Raw genomic sequence first — 21,181 nt, 5'->3', positions numbered from 1 at the left:
AGGGAAACCAGCATCCGATCACAATTCGTATAGGCCTAGACAATTGGGCCGAGACTAATGGTTTGCTTTTAGATACACAATTTGGCTTCCGCAAGGGCAAAAGAACGAACGATTGTTTAGCGTTGCTCTCAACAGAAATTCAAATGGCATTTGCTCGTAAAGAACAAATGACATCAGTTTTCCTAGATATCAAGGGGGCTTTCGACTCAGTTTCTATAGATATCCTGTTTGAGAAGTTGCATCAGCATGGTCTTTCGCCAGTTTGAATAACTTTTTGTATAATCTATTGTCCGAGAAACACATGTATTTCAGGCATGGTGATATGTCGACAATACGACTCAGTTACATGGGTCTTCCTCAGGGCTCATGCTTAAGCCCTCTTTTATACAATTTTTACGTGAACAACATTGATAATTGTATCAATACATCTTGCACGCTAAGACAACTTGCCGATGACAGTGTTGTGTCTATTATAGGACCCAAAGCTGCCGATCTTCAAGGACCATTAGGTATCGAGTTCTCTACGGAGAAAACTGAGCTGGTTGTATTTTCAAGGAAACGAGAACCAGAACAATTACTGGTTCAACTAAGGGGTGAAACCATAGCTCAGGTCTTCACAATTAAATATCTCGGGGTCTGGTTCGACTCCAAAGGCAGCTGGGGATGTCACATAAGGTATCTGAAACAAAAATGGCAGCAGAGAATAAATTTTCTTCGTACAATAACTGGAACTTGGTGGGGAGTTCAACCAGGAGACTTAATAAGGTTGTTCAAAACAACGGTACTGTCTGTAATGGAATATGGATGCTTCTGCTTCCGATCCGCCGCGAACACCCATTTCATTAAACTGGAAAGAATTCAGTATCGTTGTTTGTATATTGCCTTAGGTTGCATGCAGTCGACTCATACGATGAGTATCGAAGTGCTCGCGGGCCTCTTACCGTCGATCGATAAAATCGATTCTGGGATCTCTCATATCGATTGCTAATCCGATGCGACATCTTGAATCCGATGGTGATTGAAAACTTCGAAAGGCTTGTCGAGCTCAATTCTCAGACCCATTTCATGTCCTTGTACTTTGATTTCATGGCTCAAAATATCAATCCTTCTTCATATATTCTTAACCGTGCTTATTTCTTGGATACTTCTAATTCTACTGTGTTTTTCGACACATCCATGAAAGAAGAGGTTCGAGGAATTTCGGATCACGTACGCCCTCAGATGATCCCCAATATTTTTCGCAATAAATTTAGAGCAGCCAACGGTGCAAAAATGTTTTACACTGACGGATCATTTCTCAATGGATCCACTGGCTTTGGAATCTTCAATCAGAACATCACCGTTTCGCTAAAACTCAGTGATCCGGTTTCAATTTACGTCGCAGAATTAGCTGCTAATCAGTACACCCTCGAGATCATTGAAACCTTGCCCAAAGACCATTACTTCATTGTCACGGACAGTCTAAGCTCAATAGAAGCTCTCCGGGCAATGAAGTCAGGAAAGTATTCCCCATATTTCCTGGGGAAAATACGGGAACATTTGAGAGCTTTATCTGAGCGGTCTTATTTAATATCGTTAGTCTGGGTCCCTTCGCATTGCTCTATTCCGGGCAATGAAAAGGCAGACTCATTGCCTAAGTTGGTGCATTAGAAGGTGATATTTTCGAAAGACCAATCTGCTTCAACGAATTTTCCAGCATTTCTCGTCAGAAGACACTCGAAAGTTGGCAAGCTTCATGGAACAATGGAGACGTAGGACGTTGGCTATACTCTATTATACCAAAAGTATCGACGAAACCTTGGTTTGAGGGGATGCAAGTGGGTCGCGATTTCATTCGTGTTATATCCCGACTTATGTCTAATCACTCCGAGATGGGTACGCATCTCTGACGAATTGGCCTCGCTGAAAATGGTATCTGCGCTTGTGGCAATGGTTACGACATCGAGCATATTGTGTGGTCATGTGTCCTGAATCGTTTAAGAGTTAAGAGACTCCCTTTGGGCCCGAGGTAGGCCACCAAATGTGCCGGTGCGAGATGTACTAGCAAGTCGCGATTGCACTTATATGTACGCGATTTACATCTTTCTGAAAACTATTGGTTTATCAATCTAGTTACTGCTTCTCTTTATTTACATCCGTTACATCCGTTACCTTTCCCCAAAATGCCATCTTGTGACGTACTGATTGGTTTTTGGTAACCACACATCAGAAATTTTGAGCCAAAATGAAACGAAGATTACACGAAGACTTTGAAGTTATTACATTATTATATTCTGTTTTGTGTTATTGTATATTGTTTGAGTGTGTATGTAACTATTTGTTTTTTCCATACTAACCTGGAGTAACCGCCAGTAATTCGGCTCCCGTTTTTAACACTAACCTTAACTTTGCTATAGTTTAAACATAATTGTATTCCCCACTCTTTAACTCTCCCAACAAACTTGTATATGTATGTATATATGTTAAATAATAATTGTAATTATATTGTACGAAAAAATACAATACAGACTTTGGCACCTCTGAGCTAAAGCTATGTGCCATATCAAATAAATGATCTGAAGAAAAAAAATAAGACATCAATAGTGCCAAGAGTGACCATTTTCACGCCGATCTCCCCTAATGCCATTGTCGTTAAATCACCTCTAGTTTCTATTCTATCCGGTTGACGAAACATTAAATAGAATCACTACATCTTACGCAAATGCAATGGTTTAAAGTATACACTTATTGATACATAAACATCTCTGTAATAACAATTCCTGAACTTTTCGTATATTATTTTCATTATCCTAATAATTCAATCGTAGATGTAATTAAGCTGGTTAACCAAAATTTCGTGTACAGTTTTCCACTGTTCAAATCAACCGAATGCCAATCCAGTAAATTGGTATTTGATAGAAATATCAATAAATATTCATTATGCAATAACAGGCACCGAGTACGTTTGCCGTCTAATTACGTGCTGGGAACCATTAGCTGCGGTATTGGCAAAATTCGTGTAATTAGTGATGTGAAACTGCTACAGAAACAGTTTACGGGGGGCAATATTACCGACATAGTACAACGTAATTTTAATTGGTTTTGAATTTGATAGCGTGTAGTAATTTTCGTATCTCAATTGATTAGGAAATTCGATTATAGTTATCGTTTTCGATGCATGCAGATAACAATAGATTTAGTTCAATTACTGAAACATTTATTTTATTTTCTTACCAATTTTCAGGTGCTCGTTGCTAGGAATGCTGAAAATTGTCGCTTATAGAATGTTGTTAGAATAAATATTTGAACGTTATCGTATTACCTTATACACTAGTTAAACATACAACTACACAATTTTACCAGTGTAAAGTTATCGTTAACACTAGCTTTTTCTAGCGAGTTAAACTTATTTCATTTGAGTGAAACAAACTTGGTCTTGAGGTAGAGGATAAACACGGTATACAAAATGGCTCAATTCGTAACTCACATTCAACCCACCATGATGGAAGCATCGCAGGGCCACTTTCCGCACCAACATGGCCATGGGTTGCAGCACTCATCGCATCTGCCTCACAGTGGCCACAACATGCCGTCGCCTCCGACTAACCAGCATGTCCACGGTCATCACTCGACACAGGCCCAAAGTGGAACCAATGGAAAATCTTCCAAATCACAGCACTCCCATCAGCCACTGTCTCCTAAAACGGCCGAACAGCACCATCATCAGCACCAGCACCAGCACGGCTCTAGTCAGGAGCAGCGGCATCAGTACCACCAACAGTACCAACACCAGTTGGCACATTATCAACAGCAAGTGCATCATCATTACCACCAGCAACAGCCTTCGAAGCATTCATCGTCCGGTCATCATGGACATCATCATACTAGTTCGGTAAGTGGTTCAATTGGTACTGTGTTTGCATATATACAGGTTACTTAGGAGCAACTTCCCCTACTTCTCCTACTCTGCGAGGACGCTTCTACTATAGGTATGTCGTTCGATTTAGTAGTATGTGGGATTTGCTTTTTCTGATAATCACGAGAATTTAGTTTCCTTTTACAGTGTTTGCTAAAATAATAGCTTAGGAAACTGCTTATCTCAATAAGATCGGGTACACCGAAACCTCCATTTACGAACTAAACAGGGGTTCGTAAAAGGAGGTAGTTCGTAAAAAAAGTTTACGTTATTTGGGATTTGGTTCGTAAAAAATGTTTACGTTATTTGGAAAAAAGTTTTGTGTAATTAATGTGGAAACCGGGCATCATATGGTTATTTTCGGAACGGATGTGAAGAGTAAGTGCAAGAAAATGATGTTTGGGCTCGTTTCAAAATCCAAGATGGCGGCTTCCGGAACGGAATTGATGAGTAGATGTCGGAAAATGATGTTTGAGGTGGTTCTGAAATTCAAGATGGCGACTTCCGGTTTCTTGATATTCCTTGAAAACCCTTACAATATGGGTATTTTCGGAACGGGAATTATAAGTAGATGTCAGAAAACGATGTTTGAGGTAGTTCTTAAATCCAAGATGGCGACTTCCGGTTTGTTGATATTCCTTGAAACCCCTTACAATATAAGTACTTTCGGAAAGAGATTTAAAAGTAGACGTCGGAAAATGATATTCGAGGTGGTTTTGAAATGCAAAACAGTAACTTTCAGTTTATTAGTATTTTTTTTATTTTTTGCCGTTTTCCTTTAACTTGGTATTCCTTTAAAACACTATACCGGAAGTCACCTCATTGAATTTTGAAACGAGCTCAAACATCGTTTATTGGTATCCAATATGTTTCGGAAATTTCTTTGTTTTAAGGGTTTATAAGGCATATCGATGAACCGGAGGATGTTATATTGGAATTCGAGACGACACCAAACATAGTTTTGCGGCATCTGTTTATTAAATACTTTCCAAAAATACCCATAATGTTAAGGTTTTCAAGGAATATCGATAAACCGGAAGTCACCATCCTGTATTTTAGAACCACCTCAAACATCGTTTTCCGGCATCTACTCATTAACCCCGTTCCGAAAATACCCATATTGCAAGGGTTTTCGAGGAATATCAATCAACCGGAAGTCGCCATCTTGGATTTCAGAACCACCTCAAACATCATTTTCCGACATCTACTCATCAATTCCGTTCCGAAAATACCCATATTGAAAGGGTTTTCAAGGAATATCAATCAACCGGAAGTCGCCATCTTGGATTTCAGAACCACCTCAAACATCATTTTCCGACATCTACTCATCAATTCCGTTCCGAAAATACCCATATTGTAAGGGTTTTCGAGGAATATCAATCAACTGGAAGTCGCCATCTTGGATTTCTAAAATACCTCAAACATCATTTTCCGGAATCTACTCTTTAAACCCGTTCCAAAAATTCCCATATTGTAGTAGTTTCCATGGAGTCGGAAATCGCTTTCGATGGTTGCCAAAACCTCTTTTTACGGGATTTGGTTCGCAAAAAGAGTTACGTAAAAAGAGGTAACGTATAAAAAGTGTTCGTAAACGGAGGTTTGGGTGTATACACCATGGCCGCGTCATTGCAGCTTTTACGATAGAGAAATCCTAAAAATGAGTAGCAAGTTACCAGACTTCACATAATCCGATCTAGATGAAACTTTGAACAAGTTTTCTGTTTTTTATGTACTAGATAACTAACAGTTTCACAAAAATGGTGTCTAGGAAATATTATTAGGGTATCAAGCGGGCACTTAAAAATATATACAGTAAAAAAGTTGAAGCTAAATTATTAACAGAAAACAAAATCAACTAAATTTAAAAAGTGTAGTAGCTTTGATTTTTTTTCAATAAAAGTATAATAGATAATGATTTTTATTTTTTCAAATAGTCAATAAAACACTGAAGTAAGAGTAATAAATATGAATTTCAAATTTATTGCTTTTAATGTGCCAGATTCTAGTATATAAATGACACTTTTTTGTAATGAACATCTTGAAGCCTATTGAATGATTCTATGCTCCTGAGGCTTATTAAATGCTTCTACATGCGAAACAAAAAAATAAAAATAAATAATTTTACATTTTGTTAACTGCAGCTGTTTCGTTTATGAATGCGTTAATAAAATTTTTGTTTTTTTTTTTGTTTTAACAGAGATAGCAAATTACACGAGTTTTTGTGCCGTGTATATCTTCTACGTACAAAACTATATTATATGTTTACTACTAAAACTCACAACCTTCACAAATGCACCACCTGAAAAAGGTCCTTAGCGCTGAATAAGTTTACGAAATCATACGAATTTTACGAAGGAACGTTCACATCTTTGAATCGATAGAAAATTTTTTCACCGAAAACGTTTTGGCACTTCGCTTCCGCTGATTTGACTGTGGCAAGCTGCATTCGCCATGAATTATTTGCAGAATCCTGCATCCACTGTACAATCACAGCCGAAACTGACTATCAGATGAAACATCTGAAAAACTCGTTAATACGTATTTCACATTACGTTCTTTGACTGACGAAGATTTCGACGACATTCAAATTCAGTTCGACAAAAGTAGATTTAGTCCCAAAAATTGCACGCAAAATTTTAACCGCTTGAATTGAACGAACCGTCGCACAAAGCATAACAGACAAAACCGACACATAGAAACCAGGAATATTAGTTATTGTGCGCAGTGGGCTTACCACACGTTTTGCTGGTTTGTAAATTGATTACTATTACACTAGAACTATGAGCCATTCGTATTTTTATTTAACTAACATGAGGTTATATATATGTTATATTTTTTCTATTCGCTTCGAACAGTCATCGGACGTGGTTCGCTTTTTTTTAGAATAATGAAGTGCGGTATGAAATTGTGGGTTAATATTCACGATCGCTTTCCTTGGAAATGCGAGTTCTGCGAAAAATCTTACCATTCAGCCTGCATCGGCGTGCAGCTGCACCAAGAAAATTTAATTCTGGCATTTATGATATTATGGCTTAAAAAACTGTTGAAATAAAAAGTTACTGGACATTCACTAGACAACGAAAATGTACCAAATAAATACATTTTCCATACGTATAAATTTTTGAATTGTGATTCTGGCACCAGGTTAGATAAATGTTAATGTTTTAAACCAACGATAATACTTAGCTTGCATTAATGAATTCAATAGCCTTTTTAGCTTAAATTTTTAATTTTGCTACAATCTGAGGCACGATTTTTTATAAAATACAACAAAGTAACATCAATGCGTTGAGCTAAACAGAGTTTGACATTACTAGCGTTATAAACGTCAGTTGCCTTAAAAATGAACGATTTTTGCCTTTCTCTATAGCTGGAAAAATCGACTTTCCAACGGAGCCTCGGAGACCCATAGTGTTGTATACCATTCGACTCAGTTCGACGAGATCGGAAAATGTCTGTGTGTGTGCACTTTTAGAAGATATTTATACGCGCTCAATTTTCTCAGAGATGGCTGAACCGATTTTAACAAACTTATGCTCGTTTGAAAGCTACTGTCGGGCCATTGATCAAGTTCAAAGACCAAATGGCTGTGACTTTTGGTTCCGGAGATATAATGGTATAAGTGACGTAACCGACAGAACACATTGTTTTGTATCGCTCTAATGTATATAAGGGTGCCAATATTTCGGGATCACCTCTAATTTCGTTAAGCGCTATTGTTAAAAAGTTTAACCACCTCGAAAAAAGTGCCCATGCAAAATTTCAGCTAAATCGGACATAGGTAAGGGGTGCTACCCGGCGGAAATTTTTTTTTGATGTCAAACGTCTTAGAATTGCATGAAACGTCGAGATTTAGTGTCGTCTAAAAAACGGGGACTTTCTGGAACTAAGAAAAATCTGGAGATTTTTTCTAAGTCCCAGAATTTGATTTTTTGAAAAATATGTTTTTTCAAGATGACACTAAATCTCGACGTTTCATGCAATTCTAAGACTTTTGGCATCAACCATTTTTTTCCATTTCGAAAATTTCATACCTTCCTCCCCTATGGTGATTTTTCAACATCTCTGAAAATTCCACTAACTAAGGACTAAGAAGGGTTTATTAGATTAGCATCACTCTTCTCACAGTCAAAAATCAAAAATGAGCCGAAATTAGTGTCAGAAATTATTTTATAAAAAGTTAAAAATATCATAAGACTATTTTGAAGAAAGAGAAAGTCATTATCACACCATTAGGTGGATTAAGAGGGTTTTTGTAATACTTATCATACACTATTTTTCAGTTCTAAAATCATCCCCGTGGCAAAGAATAGTGACCGTTTATGCATTTCAAAAACCAATTACGGCTAGGCAAAGCCAAATTTCAAAATTCTAAGAATACTTAGTTATAATAAATGTAATTGCTAAAACTTAAGTGTTTTTGGTTTTTCGAAACTCTGTCTAGTTTTTGAATTTACTATTTTAGAAATTTGAAATAAATTCTTTATCCATCAATTTTAACTTCTTTGTACAAAAAAAATGAAATAAACAACATTTTGTATTTAAAAATGTGTTTTACCCACCTCGCATTTTTTCAACGATTTAAAATATTATTAAATATACGTATTTCTTGAATATATTAGAGTAATGTGAAATTGAGATTTTACGGTGGGTATAATTGAAGGCAGTTACAATCGATTTAGTTATGAAACGCACTATCTATTTATCACTTTAAATTCAAAAATTTTCTTGAATTTCCGAAAAATTGTTTTATTAAAACGGAACGCTTAATACTATTCAATTCTTTTATAATTACTCAAACAAAATACTATTAAATAAAACAGATTTGACATAAAAAGTTTGTGTAACTCAAAAAGTAAACATCAGATCTCAAAACATAAACATACATTTATTATTTTTACTTTTCGTCTTTGACTCATCGGTGCAGAGCAGTTCAAATTGAACTGCTTAGTGCTAAACTCGGCATCGGCATCGGCCAGAAATAGTCGAAAACACGTTTTCGTTCAGCACGTCAGAAAAGACATTGCACTCCGTTGCAAACCAAAAAGTGTTCTGTGAATAGCAGAAACATTACGTCTGCTTAGCAGTTCAAATTGAACTGCCGAGTTTAGCACTAAGCAGTTCAATTTGAACTGCTCTGCACTGATGAGTCAAAGACGAAACGTAAAAATAATAAAAACGGTTATGTGCCCTAGCACAAAATTTGGCTAACCCCTAAATGATAAACATATATACTTCCAGGAAGACGTTTCATTTGCAACTAGTTTCGTCAAAATCGGTCCAGCCAACGCTGAGAAACACGCCTTTTAATTATGCGCACACATTCAGACACATGTAGACAGATATATGACATTCGGCCCTCCGGGTAGATAAAATTAAAATCAATTGAGATTTGTACTGATTCCCAATGTATTTATTCAAAGTTATTATTTCATTTTCTCAAAAACTTGACAGGGTTTTCTACATGCTACCCCTGGCAGTTGATAACAGGTTTAAAAATAAGAATTTCGTTTCATTCAGTAGCAGTTCTGTTTCGATCGGTATAGGAAGGCTTCGCGTCATGCATGAATAAATACCACTGCGTTCTGCACAGTATGAACTGTCACACAAAACAGAATCTCTAAATATTTTGTTTCGTCACATTTTATTGCTCAGTCAATGCCTGCCTTCACGTAGAGCGAACGGGTAAAATACTCGCAGTGTACAGTGGTTCGATTTGTACTCTGTGCTGTTCGATAATGCAGTAGAGAAAATTATTTGAGCATTTTTAATGTCATCGTGATCGAAGGTGTCGTGTACAAAACCCTGTATTTTTTGTTTGTTCAACATTTTCTCAACTAAACAGTTTTTAGATTGGTTTATTGATTTCCTATAACTTTTCCTTAGATACCATTTTTGTTCAAGTAACAATTTCCGAGTTACAACGATTTGAAAAAAGGGCATACAAAAACATTCAACCATTTTATAAACTAGTCTTGAATCAATTTCTATCTATCTGTGAAAAATTAATGGTTAACCCAACTGAAGATGGTTTGCTCATAAAAACCAAAGCCTTCGTATTTCTTTTGTGGAATTTGACCTTCTGTTTCGACAGACGCCGCAGCCGATTCGTAGCCTACAGAACCATTGCATGGCTGATGCTACGATTCTACTGATACTAAGAATTCTTTCAGATTGGGGCTCGAGCCAAGATCAAACAAGACAAACATGAGGCAACGGACTTTACAAATTATTTATGGTTATCACAAGTTAATCAAAATTCAATCGCAAATTTCTGACCATACTTCTGAATCCATGCAGTAAGAATTATGTTGTTACCTTCATTACTGAATGAGTTACGCATGGCGAAGTTGCTTTTCATACTAAAGTAAGACGTATTCACGTTAAAAATTCTAATGTTTTGAACTCTCTGTGAAAACCTTGAATTTGCACAAAATATCTGCTAAAATTCTCGAATCAGAATAATTATGCACCGTCCGTTTTATAATCTAAAAATTTGTATCACTGATTGAATCTGACAAAGAACGATCTGTATGCAAATAGTGAAAAGATCACTAAAATTGCTAACAACAAACAAATAAACACTGCTATGAATGCCAAAAGTCTATGTCCCTATAAAGTTTTCAAATGCGCAATGCGTCAGTACAGTGCAATAATATTATCTTGTTTATCTTGATTTCTGACACGACCCACAGAAAGTCGTGCCAATTTAGCTCTTTTTTTGGAAACCTCAAACGATATTGCATAATTCGCTGTTTGTTAACCAGAGCTCGCTACTAGAAAAGCTTATTGATGCTCCACGAAATATCAACAATGAGTTATGCCAGAAACCGAGTACCGCAGCAATCGCAAAGGCATGTTGGTAACAGTGCCAATTTGGCACTGCAATGTTCAGAATATATAGCAAATGCCGACGTTCCAAAGAACTTTCAGCTTTGTAATCAAGAAAACAAGCAACATATTCACGGGGCGGTCGAAGCCTATGTCTAAGGAGAGTAGCATTCGAATTCACCAGAGTCGTGTGAATGCAGGTCAGCACCAGGCCGCTACATTAGTGCACCCGCAATGTTGGCACTGTGCCGTATATCGCCGGTGGCACGTGGCTCCACAGTTCCTTATACCCCGTAATGTTTCCTCCTGCCGTTGACCGAATGCTTCCAGTGGTCGGAAAACTGGCGACACGTAGTCGCCGTCACCGTTCATTTGCCAAGAGACGTGATAAACATTTTGTCGTCTCCTCAAATGGCCCCAATACAAATAACAAAAATCAACAGTAGGATGTCGTGATGCGCAGGACTTTGGTGCTGGATTTACGTTGCTGCCACGCGAAGTTTTGCAGATGGCCTGTGAATGGTAATTGACAGATTTATAATCAAACGTTTTAACAGTTTCTGAAACCGGAATGTCCATTAGATAATTGTCATCGTTGGTATCTGATGACAAGGAAGGAAGTGTTTGCGAATAAAAACCAGTTGTCACTATTCCTTTAATACTTCAATATCTGCTGTATGGGAAAGCATTATAAAGTGCCCATACTAACTAAAACCCCACCCCTCTTTCTTTTTTAAACATTCAAGACTTTTCTAAACAAAAGTTTCACCACTAACGCTATTTTCCCAAACTTTTGTCTTTGATCAAATTAGTCTTTGAGTCAAGGTTCCTGAATTACAGGGTCCGGCACTCGAAGTGTAACCAACTTCAGACCGCTCGCGCAGCTGACGCACGGGCATCAGTTCTCTAGAAATTTGATAAATGACAGTTCGGAGTTGTATTGTTTACAAGCGCAAGAAAGCATTTTGCCAAAAGTGAACGCGAAAAAAAAATCTTGACTTGAGAGAGCGAAGGAGTTGCTTCGTTTGGTCGAAATCGGTCAATTTCCGAACATTGTATTTTCTGACGAGAAAATTTTTCCAATTGAGCAATTCGTAAACTCTCAAAACGATAGGGTTTACTTGACCGACCGTTCATACGAGAATTTGAGTCATCGATTGGCCACCAGGAGGCAGCACCCGCAACAGATAATGGTTTGGGCCGCTGTAACCGCAGATGGGCGCTCTCCAATCGTTTTCATCGAGCCTGGCGTCAAGGTAAATGCGACATATTATCGGGAAAGTATTCTGGAGGTTGCTTTGAAGCCGTGGGCAGACAAACATTTCGGTGGCAGACCATGGACGTTTCAGCAGGACTCGGCACCGTCTCACAAAGCTCGAGTGAACCAAGAATGGCTGAAAAACAACGTTCCGAACTTCATCACGTCCACACAATGGCTCTCGAATTCACCAGATGCGAATCCAATGGATTATTCTCTTTGTGCCATTTTGGAGAGCAAAGTCCGAACTAAAAGATACACCAGTCTCGAGGCGCTGAAAATAGTAATTGTCCGCGAGTGGGCCAAAATACCTGCAAGTCACATTCGGCCAAACGAAGCAACTCCTTCGCTCTCTCAAGTCATCAAGTCAAGGCAAAAGGTGGTCATATCGAGCAAAAGTGAATTGATTCTTAATTTTGTATTATTTTTACACATTTTGTACTTTGAATTAAGTAAAAGTAATTTTCCAAACTGAATTTATGGCCTTTTTAATTGGTTACACTTCGAGTGCCGGACCCTGTATTTTTGGATCCGATTTCTGGTTCCGGAACTACAGGATGATATGTGAAACGAAATAAAAATAGTGTTACTCATTTTTCTCACCGATCTAAGATTCGAATGAAATCTAAGAATCATCTAAGATTGAAATGAAAAAATTTTTAGATCCTATGAAACATCTTGCTTTTCAGTCAGATCCAACTCCCGGTTTAGGGGATACAGGGTAATTAGTATAAAAATATCTATTTCACATAATTTAATCAGGTTTATCGGGTTTACCAAACCAAATAAATAACCAAATAAACTTATTTCAGTTCGATAACCAAATAAACTTATTTAGTTTTCGATTCAGATTTAATTCGCACTACGATTTCTCAAAGATTTTTATACTGATTTTCAAACATTTTGAAACAAATGCAAACTATACAGCTACTCAGGTGAATTTATCTGACTTCGGCTACACCGATTTTCTGATTCCGGTTCCAGTATCGAATCGTTTCTCAAAGCTCAATCGTTTTCTCAAAAAAAAATTAGAGGGTTGTATTCAAGACACGAACGAGCACAATAACATTTAAAATGGAACGTTTCTAGGGTCTTCATAAATAATACAAAAATAAAGACGATAATGATGATGATACACTAAACTAAAAACTTATTCAATTGACTAATTACAAACTTGCTCTAGTTTAAGCGCTAAGATTGTTAGCAAATGATAAAATTGACAATTACATTCTTTCTTGATAATTGATTCTATTCAATTTTGATTCCTTTCCACACATTTCTACATTGTTAAGTTTTGAATATCGTCCCTAAACTAGAAGTCAATTATGCTGAATTCAAAGTTACTTGAAAGCTCAATTCTAGATATAAATAACCTAAAGATTTAAACCTGAACAAATGAAACTATTTTATTGTATGATAATAATTTTCGAGAAACATACAAACTTATTAATTTTATAAACAGTTAATCGATCCAAGAGAAGATTTTATTTATTTTAACGAAAAATGTTGTACCAGTAAACTCAGTAATAGTGTAATTTTATTAATCCTTCTTCAAAATCGTCGATAATCTTCGGAAAAGGTCGGTAAATAATATGGCAACAATACGAGGAAGAAAACATGTGAAACAGTCCGCATAAAATATTTAGTTACTTACATTGATTTTCGTTTTGGCATATTAGGAATATACGGAATGTATACAAAACAAAATTCCGAAATTTTGTTCATATTGTAACTTGATGTTATTAACACATGAATGAACATTGTCATAGTTACAACGCGTGTAGCCATCAGACGCTTATTGTTTAGAAGCAAATAATAATTAAACTGAAACTGGCGGTTAACCAAATTCTACGAGGGTTCCTATTCAAACGATACATGTTTATCTTTGATACTATACGATATTCCATCTAATTGTATTGTATATGTGAGCCTGTGGAACTCAATTATACTACTAAACCGAGGAGGCCGCTTTTAGAAAGGTTTCAGAATTTGATTTTGAATCTTTTGAAGCGTTTAATTCCTGGTGGGATAGCAACTTGTTCAGTCATATTGTCACGTTTTGTTCGTATGGGAATGGAGATTTAAGTATGCAAACCGATCCGTTGACAAATTAAGGCATTTTTAAGTTTACAATATTGAAGCTTTGGAATCATTTAAATTAGGAAAATCCATTAACAAATCATCGAGGAACAAGCGCTACAAATTAGATCCGCAAAAAATCTATCGCCGATAATTTTAAATTGGCCTGATAGTTACCAGAGAACCAAAATGAAATACTCAATTCAAACCAATTTTTCAATGGTATGCAATTGAAATATTCAAATGACGTTATCTCATAAGTTTAAGTTAAATGTTTCCGAATCGATTGGTTGTTGAATTATATAAATCCGTCAACAAATGACTGAGTTATAAGCGTTCAAAATTATGACAGAAAAATGTTACGCAATTAGTTTTGCATGTTTTAAATTGACACCCAGCCTCGGGAAGCGAAGTGTAAGGCATTTTTAATGGCAAAATCGACCAAAAATTTGCTAAATACATGGGATATTTCAAAAGAATCGGTATCCACGCTGATTCTGTTCTTCGCATATATTCTTCATATATATGATATATAAGATACTCAAGCGAACACGGTGTTGCGCAGACAACAGGAAATTTCATCAACACATAATGCAAAAGCGACAATCCAGCAAGTGAACGCATATACAATCCAGTCATCAGCTCACTGGACGAGCTACTTGTTTCATTCACAGTCAAACATCAACTAGGCAAAGAAATATTGTGCAGCCTATATTTATAGACTTTTTCTTCTTTAACGACTAAGTTTAGTAGTCAATATTTCTTTTTTCTTTTTTTGCGATATTCTCCTAACCAGAGATCATTTTTTTTGTAGAAACAGACAATGAAAATTATAGAATGATAGTACTCAAGGGAGAGCAAGGATGTGAAAATATAGAACGGAAAAATGAGACGTGACAGAGGGTCATTTAAGCAAGCAGAAATCTTCTAGTAACTTAACTTTTACCTTCTACCAGAGGAGTTGGGCTTAGGCATCTGAACAATGCGAATCACCCAAGTCTCTGGTATGTCGGAAAGTAGTGATAAAGGTCTTTTACCATTTACTATCCGAACCGGCAAAAGAAAAGTTACCAGAAGTTGTCACTTTCTACTTGCGACGGCATTCTCACACACAATGAGTTCTTCACTGCATGGATGTTTTTTCTTTATCTCTATATTTATAGATTTCTCTTCATACTACGCATAACGATGCGGTGTTTCTTATGCATGACGCAAAGCCTCCTATGCCGAACAAGAAGTTGACGTCATTTTGTACAACAGGGATTGGTGGATGAAAACATAGGTCTATTCCAACCATTTTTTCAATAGTATACTACATATAGTGAAGAGTAAGGCATTTTTAATGCCAAAAATTAAAATCTGGCCGTACCCGATCCAAACCCGTAAAAAGTCCCTAAACCCGACCAAATTTGTTAACCCGAACCCGACCCGTACCCATTGAAAATGAAAAAAATCCGCTCTCATATCCGACCCGAACCCGACAAACATATCTTTTTCTGTAATCGAACCCAACAAAAACCCGTCGGGTACGGGTCATATTTCGGGTACGAATACTCGAAACCTTACCATCTCTAATGTGTATGTATGTGCTCCAATTCCACTAGTATTTTTTCACAAGCGATGGCGAAACGAGATGGACATTTTTATGAAATTAATGCTAAATTCATCTAGTTGGCAGATCTTGTTAGTTAGTGAATATATAAAACTACTTTGGGACTACTAGTCCTCGATTTCCGCTTTCGAAAGCACCGATAGTGAAGAAAATCTCCTAAAACGGAACTCACTTCGATTTCTCAGCAACGGTTAAGCCGATTTTCACCAATCATGATTCAAATTAAATCTCTCATTGTCTTCAAATATACTGTGCAATTTTATCCTGATCCGACATCTTGTTCCGAAAATATAGGGCGATGAGTATCAAAACATTCAAATCGTCATAAATTGATGATGCAAAACTAGCACGCGACGCTACGTGCGGCTTTGCTCCGTTCGCAGCGTGCTTTGTTCAATTTCGTATAGCGTGCAGGGTTGCAACATTACTATTTATATTGTTCAGGTGAAAAATATGTAAATTTCTAATTCTTTTATTCATTTTGTACCTACTTGTTAGTGTTATTACAGGATCGTGATTCTATAAAAAGAACACTTATTGCCACTCTGATACAGAAAGTTTATGCAATCACTTGAAAAATTGACTAGTGAAAGTTGGCCCAGAGGGCTAAAGGTTCTATATCATTCGACACAGTTCATCGAGCTGAGCAATGTGTGTGTGTGTGTGTGTGTGTGTGTGTGTGTGTGTGTGTGTGTGTGTGTGTGTGTGTGTGTGTGTGTGTGTGTGTGTGTGTGTGTGTGTGTGTGTGTGTGTGTGTGTGTGTGTGTGTGTGTGTGTGTGTGTGTGTGTGTGTATGTGTGTGAGTTTGCGTCAAATAATGTCACTTATAACATAAAAAATCTCGTTGTCCCATTCAATAGGTTGCTATTGAATTTCACACCGTCATTTTGAGCGATGTTGCAAAAAGGGTAAAATTCTTATAGATTTGGCTTGAAACTGATTCAATTTGTAGGCTATATTAGTCACTTACTAAACGGACCGACTTCGGCTCTACTGGTTCTAAGTTCCCGGTTCCAGAAGTACCGGAAATAGTGGTCAAAAACTGTAAAACGAGACTCACTCAATTTTTTCAGAGATTATTTGATGGATTTCCACAAACTCTGGCTCAAATAAAAGATCCTATAGTCTCATAGGTTGCTGTTTACAAATTGAAAAGGCTATGTTAGTTTATATCCAAAGAAAAATTCTTATTTTATTCAAGAAAAAAAACATTTCTTCACAGAACCTTCTTGTGATATTTTTGAAAATAAATATAATATGAGAAAGGCATCATTACACCACTATGTGGATTAAAAAAGGTTTTAAAATATTTTTTGATAACCTACAAATTGAAACATTTTTTAGCTCAAATTATAAAATTCAATCTGCTCAGTCATCTTTGAAGTCATTTCCGTTTTGAAATTTTGATTCTTAATTCAAGAACTTTCGGAATGTCTTCATTTCAACTCAATTCGACATACGATTACAGAATTACAATGAAAAATGTGCAAATAAATTACAGAAAATTAGAATTTTTCTCCATGATGGTTACACCGATTTTTACGAACTTAAATTCATATGTAACGTACTACCCAAAAAATATTTTTCATTTCATCTGGATCTGACTTCTGATTCAGAAATTATAGAAAGATGAGTGAGAAAGACTGCAAGCTTGAAAATTTTCATTTATCAGAGAAGATATCGATCCCCGAATTCCGGCTTTGGAAGTACCGGAAATGCTGGTCAACAATTCTAAAATGGAACTCGCTTCATTTTCTCAGAGCTGTTTTAACTGACTTAAGAAACTTAGATTCAAATGAAAGGTCTTACGGTTTCATACGAAATTCCTCAACTTCCGGTTTCAGAACCCTCGAGTGATGAGTGTTAAAATTAAAAACCGTCACTAAAGGCGACAATGTGAATGTTTTTCAATGACTAAGTGGAAACATAGATTGAACAAATCAAATGAATGAGAAACTCACAGATGATTTTATGGAAAAAAATACGCTCAGACGCAGGATTCGCATACGCGTTCTGCCATTTCCGGCACTCTGAGCTGTGGAAGACACAGTTCTACAACAATACATAGTTGGTACAGCGTACATCGAACATGTTCTAATCCTAGCCGCCTTAATCCGGATCCGGACTATGAGACTATATGTTATGAGAGAGGTAAAACTCGATCTCTTCCATTTAACGCCAAACTTTTTGCTTCAATTCCTCATAGCCCTATTAAAAATATGAGAATACACAATTAAATTGTTAATTAATTTCAATGCGAATTTGGAACTTAATATCAATTGATATGTACTCTCGTTTCCATGAAATAAAAGGTACTAAAGGCGTGCCTAGGACTATATACATAAAGAATTATCAATTGGATGTTTATTATCTTTGGGTCCCTCCCGAAACAAAATGCTGGGTACGGGCCTGCACCGGTTTCTTCATATTCGACAGTGTTCACAGGATAAAACTATTATCCGCCACAAACAGTGCCAAACGAATACCGTACTAAGGCTAAGAACAATTTTTTGACATCATCAATTTTTTTCTTCTAAAAAATTAAGTAAATAAAAACTATTGACGGCAGTGAACCAACTGAGCAAATCCTTTAGTCTTATGTCGTTTTCGCACTTAGCAACGGCGATTTGAGCAAACCTGATATAAAAACCATGTTCGAAACTGATTCGATTTTCAGTTCAACAACATCAAAACTAGGTTCAAAACTAGCTTCAAACAAACGGTTTGACAGCAGTTAGGTGGAAACTGGGTTAGGTTTAGCATCAAGCAAAAACGACATTAAACAGACGTCTAAACCGATATGCAGCTTAGAGTACAATTGCATATAAAATGCAACGACTCTACCTAAGCTAAAAATTCTGCCAAGGCGAGGCTCGAACATGGACCAGCATCGGTAGACAAGCTAGTATAACCATCAGGCGAGTCAGGCTTGAAACTATTACACTATTGGGCAAATTACCCCGTTACTAGCGGCAGGTGTTACATGCACAAACAAATATCGAATTTGCGAGGAACACTCGCAATGTACTTTTCTAAATTCCATAAAATTTGGTGCTTGCTTAGCGGTACGTTCGTACTGGCTTAGGCATAGGAATGGGTTTTATTTTGAAGCTCTTGAAATGAATCATGTGAAATGTCTAAACGATAAAAAATGCTCATGTTTTTGCAAATGGTGCAATAAGAAATTTACACTTCTAGCCGTCTTTGGTCGACCGACCACTACTGGCTAAACGGAGCGCACCGCTTTGGAACGTAATCCTTCAACTGGAACGAAGGACGCCGGAATGCCCCGTTAGGTGCAGTGTGTGTTTGTGTATGTTACCTCAGCGAACGTTTGACTGTATCATTTAGTCAGATTATACAACTCGGATGCCTTTCAAAGGCTCATATGTCCTACACTAGAAGGTGAATGCAGAGAAACTAGTAAAGTTATCTACGTAAAAGAAAATCGATGGCAGAAATAGCGTTCATATGATAATTTAGCCCCAGTTTTTAAACACGATAAGGACTTCAACCTAAAATGGATGCTAGGCACGCAAGAGTTTTGCGGTTCATACCATTGACATAAATGATGGTTAAGTGGGAGTTGCTATTAATGCCAACATTCAATACTGACTAGTAAAGAGATGCGGTCCAGGGCACCTAAATCAATTGCTCTATTATTGTGTGGAAAATATTTCGCTCTCTAAAACAATATTGAATCATTCAAAACGGCATAAACTGCAACGAAATACGGTTGCCACAATGTGCTTAATCTATTGATCTTTTCATTCAGTGCTGTCAATTTCTTCAGTTTGCTTTTCTTACGACATAACTATTTGCGTATTAAACTATCCTAATTCTGCTTGGGGGAATATACGAACAAACACAAACAGAGACACAATTCCGAATGAATGAAAATGTATGAAAGGAAACATAATCTGATTTAGACCGCAATAGAATCTCGTTCGAATCATTTTCAGTCGGTGCTAATAGTTGATTCCAGTTGTGTTTCGATGCAAAACTAAATGTTGATCTAAATGAAACTTTCATTGATGATCCAAGTGATACCTTCGAAGGAAACATTGACTAATATGAATATGGACTACGCACTGAAACTTCCCAAATTCTGGAAAAGTAGACATTTTTTGGTGCAACTTTGTTCTACAAAAAATGAGATAACTAAGTGCTCACTAATCTCTATATCATGCCTTCAGTCTATGAAAATATTTGATGGTGTCACTTGGGCGTTGTCCTAGTAAGAAATGTTATTGTTGTGGTCAATTTGCAACAAAATGTTTGGTAGGAATACGATGCCAGCTGTTTGATTAACATTTGCTCTCCAGTTGTAAGAATGGCATCGAAGCACGAGAGACAACAAATTCAAATTCAATCAAAATTCGAGTTTCTCGTACGCCAACATGAAGAAATTTTTATACTCACGTAGATTGCTAGTCGAAATAGGGGCTGGGGTCCACTAGGAGATTGATTATACCTATTACCGGACAGTACCAGCCTGGATGCCGTGTGGAATCCGGCGGAAAAAAATGAACCAAGAATAGATAACCAACCAACCAATATAACCAATTAATAATTTTAATAAATAATTGAAATAATGAAGTGGAAATAATAAAGAATCCAGACGCGCGTGAAATCTGTTGACCTTTATTTGGTGATTTAAAATGATTTTAACTGTTTAGAATATGTCAATGCAATGAATCAACTATTTTATCTAAATCCTATTCACTCGTTTATTTTGTATCACGTAATATCATTTGTAAAGAGCTATGAAATTTCGAAAACGAGCTGTGAATCAAGACTTGCCGGGACTTCAATATAGGATGTTGTTGAAACGTTAACTCGGGAGGTCAGTGAGTTTAGTGGTGCATCCGAGCATCTTGAAACCGGATCATACTGAGTCGCGCGCAAATAATGCCAATACTGAAATTTTTACTAACAAATATCCTTCTCCCTTGACACTTGTGGAGTGCGCAGTAGTATATACGGCCTCTAGTAACAACAAGTGTTGGACTAACATCCCTCTCCATTCCTTAGACGATCTACGTTCGGGCCTGGCCGGCGCCGGTACTGATCAATGAATTCTGGTTTTACCAGAAGATGTACATTGAAGGATGATTTACCAGTCCCAGGTCGGATCATATAGAAATTCCCTGTACAATTTCAGCTAATCCCGATCAGTAACGGAGTAGCAACCAGGGGTGGTCGCTCAAGCTCAAGCTCAAGCTCACGTAGATTGCTAGTCGAAAGTCAGAAATCGAAAGCTGTAAGCCACGAAAACATCGAGAAAAATGACAAGCTGTTTCAAGTGGAACTCCGACCTCTCCATCCGAGTATGCACAAGAACGCAGAGAATGTCGTCTACAACAGTGAATCGTAATAAAAAAACGGTTCCGGACAGACGACTTACAAAAAATGTCGAAGCTCGCAAAAATATCTCGTGTGGCAGACTATCTGTTCTTGTGGCATGAGGAGTGACATTAATATCGCGATCGAAACCATCGACCAG

General features: G+C 37.0%; 1 protein-coding gene across 1 annotated transcript in view; it reads left to right on the top strand.

Annotated features, from left to right (window-relative positions):
• LOC131432135 (ankyrin-3-like) overlaps nucleotides 1–21,181 on the top strand; it is a 165,215-nt gene that overhangs the window by 49,503 nt on the left and 94,531 nt on the right. Inside the window, exon 3 of the mRNA XM_058598236.1 lies at nucleotides 3,224–3,871. Coding sequence (XP_058454219.1) covers nucleotides 3,446–3,871 — 426 coding nt within the window. The 5' untranslated portion in view covers nucleotides 3,224–3,445. The remainder of the gene's footprint in view (nucleotides 1–3,223; nucleotides 3,872–21,181) is intronic.

This window comes from Malaya genurostris, chromosome 2 (assembly GCF_030247185.1).
Source record: "Malaya genurostris strain Urasoe2022 chromosome 2, Malgen_1.1, whole genome shotgun sequence".
NCBI lineage: Eukaryota > Metazoa > Arthropoda > Insecta > Diptera > Culicidae > Malaya > Malaya genurostris.
This window is presented reverse-complemented; position numbering and strand designations above follow the sequence as displayed.